Raw genomic sequence first — 5,214 nt, 5'->3', positions numbered from 1 at the left:
CAGAAAGAACTGCTAGATTCAGCTAGGAGCAACTAGCTGCGGCTTTTAAACATATAAACGTACGTGTAAACAAGCAATTTTAAACATTTATGTTCTTCCTACAGCTAGCTACTCGCAGCTGTAAAACAAGCGTAATATGAAAATCAGTAAATGACAAATAATAGTTAGGCAGGCAATTGATAATAAATGAATTATCTTTGTGTAGAACAAATATGTGTGCACATTACAATTAAAATGAAAATATATCCAATATAAATTAGTACATTTATTTAAGTATAATAAATAGTTATTTTATAACAAGTGCACACTCTCATAAGCCACATATTTAAAAGTTTATGTAGACCAATATAATTTAATTTCTATAAAAATTATATAGACAATTCAAGCTAATTAGCGTTAGTTAGAAATTACCCTGTCCGAAACGGATTGATCGTGTTTGTTGCGATAATGTAAAACAATAATTTTGGATCTACCGAAAAAAAATATTTTGCCGGATATACAACCGGCTTCTTTCTAGTTATATACATACATATGTATGTAGATTGGACTATAGCTGTAACGGTGCTCTGTGATATTATATGAAAATGATATATTTTTCATCAAAAAATACCTTATTTGGTCGATGTGTTTGTTCATCCACTAATATTTTAACTTAATCGAGGTATACTTATGTAGGAAATCTTCGGCCCAATTTGACATAGTTTTAGTAAATTACAATCTACCCACAGGAGTTGGAGTTTGGGCTCTGCCTCTGCCTTCAAATACTGCGTGATAGGAATGTGGTTAAATTTCCAGAGAAAGTCTTCCGTAGAGAGTTTTAGGTCCAAATCCTGCAAGCATTTTTTAATTACCTATATATAAAATCTTGCAACTTCTAGTCATTCCTTATAAACACATTTTCAAGTGTAGTTGCCATTATGAAGATTAGAGAACATATTTTAGAATTTATAACATGTCCTCAACAATCAAGAATCTTCAAGAACTTCATACTAGCTTATCAACATACGAGGGCGCTCCGATATTGGCTTAGCCTCACCCACCGAAAGCGCCACTATCCCAACAGTAATAATTTATGGTGTGGTACATTCTCGTAGACGATTACTGTAAAATTTCATTCTAATCAGACTCGAAGTGAAAGAGTTAGTTTCCGCGGTCTGAGATTCAACTCTTATTTTCGGAAACGAGATTACTCAACGAAATCAAAGAAAGTGACTTTCAAAAATTGGAGAAACGAGTTTCAATTTGATCGCACATAGGTTTTTGTAAAGCCACTCCTGGACTCGCCATTTGGCGAAGGAAAAAATTGGTCAAAAAAGAGTACGAACTGCCATCGACTGTACTATCCAGATTTGGCTCCGTGTGACTTTACTTTGTTTCTAAACATTTCAAAATCACTCGACGGGCAAAAATTTGAACCAAATTAGGAGGGTATCGACACAATGGAGGCAAAAAAAGTTGTTGAATTGAAGCATAATAAATATAATACGCTACGTTTTTGTTATTGTAATAAGGTGAGAAAAATTTAACTTCCAGTGGGAAACATACGACTAGAGCTGATTCTATAATTCGATAGTTCTTAACTGTCGATATAAGTTTATAAGAATTTTGTTTTGTAGATATTATTCGGTTGGGTAATCGTAAACTTTTTATTGAAATTGTATATTTCCTTTATAATTCTACACAGTTACAAAAAATTATATAGCATTTCCAACAGTTGAAAATAGATGCTACAACCTATTTTTTAGAGCAATTAGTTCATCGAAAAACAGCAAAACCAATATTGATTGCGGGGTCAATCGTATGTAAGTCGTCCAGAAGCCTTTATATAGTCCCAAAATACCCTCCTTTCGTAGAATTTTTGAAGCACAATCCAACCACCCGTTATAGAATAAGCCTCTACCATGTGCATCCACACCCTGATTATAGAGACGTGTTGCAATTACATCTGGCGGTGTAATGGTCATTGAAACTACCACGCCAGCTAAGAAACCTCCACACACTGTATTCAATGAAGGTTGTACCACTAAATTGTGCTCACGCAGCAATGCCTTCATCTCGGCAAAGGTCGCAATTTGTGCGCCCGAACCAACTGTAACACGCGGTATGGAGGCGAAGGAACCACGCCATAATCCGGCAATCCCATTCTTCACATAAATCTTTCGCATGGCATTGAACATACCAGTGTGGTGATGTTGATAGCCAACGGCCAGTTTTGAAGGAGCTTCCGACTGCATTTGTGTCTTTATCTGCCAATATTCAGTTGTTTGTCATGAAAAGAAAGTGTCAGATGATTATCGTATTTATGGTATGTACTTGTATGTAATATGGAATACAAGCTTCAACAAAAAAAAAAATATATGGGTTAACAAACCATGAAAAATGGACTTGAAAGGTAGGCTCCCACAGCTCCAGCCGATATGGCTAATAACAGGTTCTTGCCAAAGGATTCTCCACCGCTTTCATTGCTAGTCCACTGATTTCGAACAGCTGTGTGGTAAAAGCCCAGCCTGTAAGTAATGTTAATATTTGTGATGCCACTGTATTTAACTGATACTACCGTATTGAATTCAAAATAAACTGAAAATACGTTGCTGGCACGAGTCCTTTTTGCAACCCAGTCCAACCTTCGTTTTTAAAAATCGTCACGAGCGCATGCATAGTGTTCTTGTAGGGGACGGCATAGGTACCGGGCGCCGCTAATTCGCCCTGTAGTTGCATGCGTATCTTAACAACCTGTGAAATTGCTTTTAGCTTTGAATACAGTTTAATATTTGAAAAACGTTAATCCTTTTCACCTCTAGTGGATGGGTAAAGCATACGGCGCCTACAGAAGCAACACCGCCAGCTACAAAATACGTCGGACTCATAATGAATATCAATTTGCTATATAAAGAAAGAAAGTACGCTTTGGGTTTTTATCAATTTTAGTATATTTTTTCGATATCAATAGCTGACCAGAACTTGTATTTGATAATTTGTCACTTTTAAACTCGGATCGCAACGAGCTACGTTTTTATTCAGCAACAACTATACACTGAATTGTTGAAAATTAGTTTATTTTGCCAGAGTTAACGTCGGCTCTGTACAATTTTACTTTCCGCCAATCTTATCTATGGCAGTCATAATGTACGGATGCAATAAAGCGGGAGAGAAATTTTAATAAACCGAAGATATATTTAATCGTTATATTAACATTGGTAAGAAGAAAATTAACATTCAACATGGCGTATGAGTAACATTATGTTCTTAACATGAGTTCGTATGGTATTCTTTGCAGCAGATGCAGTTTAGAAGCTGAAATCTGAGAATAACAAAAAAGGAAAAATATAATTCGACACGCTGTAAAACAGCTTTCTTTTATTTTTTGATTTTTCAATGATTATTCAAAGGCACATTTTGGCAGTAGTCATAAAGGAACAATACTTGTAGATGCTCTTAAAAATTAATAACAGTTATACCATTTTAACGGCTGGAAATTATTACATTTTTGGAATGGGACCTCAGAAAATCAATGACCACTATTTTTATATATAGGTAATCAATTATACCAAGCTTATTATATAGCGGAGAGACTCCATACTCAGTCTTTAAACCTTCCATAAAGGGTTCAATCACTCTACAAAGATCAACGAATTTCAATTCTAATTTATTTCACAAAACGTCATTATTTTTACTAAATATACATATGTATATACATATGCACATATTAATATATTATACTAAGTGTCCTCTAATGTTTTATTTTAACAACTCGAAATCAGTTATAGGATAACCTGGTGTGTTTTTGGTTACATACATATGTTCATTAGATATGGAAATTACATATCCTAGAAAAATTCATGGTTTTGTGTCGGTTACTTACTGGTTTAAGTTAACCGGATTATTTAGTTACAAAGAGTGTCTGTGACGCTGTATACATAAAGTGTTTAAATATAGGAATAATAATATAAACCAAACAATGAGAAAAAGGTCGATATCTTTATATGTATAAGGTTATTGTAAAAAGTATAGGTATTTTAGGTATTTATATATTTGTTGGGCAATTGAAGAAAAAAATTTTAATTTTTTCCCAAATCTACTGAATATTTCTGAAATAAGTAATATTGTAAGATTCTTACGGTTTCTCTAGATACTCCTTTTTAAATCGTACTTACTAAATATCAAGCCAATTAGCAATGAATTGTCGCAAAGTCGGAAACAAGCTATTATGAAGCAATATACAATGATTTTTAAGACTCTTAAATAGAAAAAAAAACGCTGCACTCAAGATCTAAAGGCGGTTTTATATTGTTACACTCTCGCAACCTGTTGCTACAGAGTATAAGAGTTTTGTTCACCTAACGGTTGTTTGTATCACCTAAAACTAATCGAGTTAGACATAGGCTTATATATATAAAAATGAGGATGAAGAGACGAGTTGAAATCCTGGTGACTGTCTGTCCGTCCTTCCGTCCATCCGTCTGTGCAAGATGTAACTTAAGTAAAAATTGAGATATCTTTATGAATATGTGTATCAACATGTTTCTTGGTACCGTAAGACGGTTGGTATTGCAGATGGGAGTAATCGGACCACTGCCACGCCCACAAAACGCCATTAATCAAAAACAAATAAATTGCCATAACTACGGCTGATATTTGGTATACAGGATTACATTAGGGAGGGGCATCTGCAGTTAATTTTTATTTTTAGCATCTCCATCGACATTGTGAAAATGGATGAAATTGGGTGACAAGCCCGCCCACTCCCCATATAACGGTACCAATTAAGGGAAATATGTAACACACATTTTCATAAACTTTACTGGAAAACACTATTTTTGTCACACGAACGTTGTGGTGATTTTTGTTTATGTGGATGTACTCTCATTAACAATATATAATAATTTTGTTTCAATCACAACTAGTGACAGCTACATATTCATTTGTAACCTCATATACGTGTCTCTTTTTAAATGACTTCATTTATTCGACTGTATAACTATTGCATTCGACTAACTTACATCATATACCTATACGTTTGTTACATCGTAAACATGGCACGAAAATGTTCTAACAATTCCGACAGTTTTTGTTTTGTGGGTGTAGAATTAACTTTTAAATCTCTGTGCCGTAATTTCACGTCATTAATTGAACAGACTATTTCAGATTTTCTGTGAGAAATTAAAACAAGTCCTGGGTTCCACATAATTGTTGTGTAACGTGTGTGAGGCTAAA

General features: G+C 34.3%; 1 protein-coding gene across 1 annotated transcript; it reads right to left on the bottom strand.

The window, feature by feature from the left end:
- Window positions 1–1,603: 1,603 nt before the first annotated feature.
- LOC106615534 (solute carrier family 25 member 35) lies at window positions 1,604–3,231 on the bottom strand. Its single transcript, XM_014231789.3, has 5 exons — window positions 2,956–3,231; window positions 2,796–2,883; window positions 2,558–2,733; window positions 2,372–2,507; window positions 1,604–2,246 (listed from the first exon to the last, which is right to left on the bottom strand). Exons 2-5 carry the CDS (start codon window positions 2,865–2,867, stop codon window positions 1,728–1,730), a joined length of 903 nt encoding a protein of 300 aa, XP_014087264.1. The 5' UTR covers window positions 2,868–2,883; window positions 2,956–3,231; the 3' UTR covers window positions 1,604–1,727.
- Window positions 3,232–5,214: the final 1,983 nt, after the last annotated feature.

The sequence above is a fragment of the Bactrocera oleae genome, chromosome 4 (assembly GCF_042242935.1).
Source record: "Bactrocera oleae isolate idBacOlea1 chromosome 4, idBacOlea1, whole genome shotgun sequence".
NCBI lineage: Eukaryota > Metazoa > Arthropoda > Insecta > Diptera > Tephritidae > Bactrocera > Bactrocera oleae.
Note: the sequence above shows the minus strand (reverse complement) of the source record. Positions and strands in the feature narration are given on the sequence as shown.

Bases quoted from the DNA above. Each gene is read 5' to 3' on its own strand.
- LOC106615534 (XM_014231789.3), bottom strand. From the start codon at position 2,867: ATGAGTCCGACGTATTTTGTAGCTGGCGGTGTTGCTTCTGTAGGCGCC. The intron at 2,734-2,795 runs GTGAAAAGGATT...GCAATTTCACAG, and splicing joins GCTTTACCCATCCACTAGAG to GTTGTTAAGATACGCATGCA. The intron at 2,247-2,371 runs GTTTGTTAACCC...GAATATTGGCAG, and splicing joins TTTCAAGTCCATTTTTCATG to ATAAAGACACAAATGCAGTC.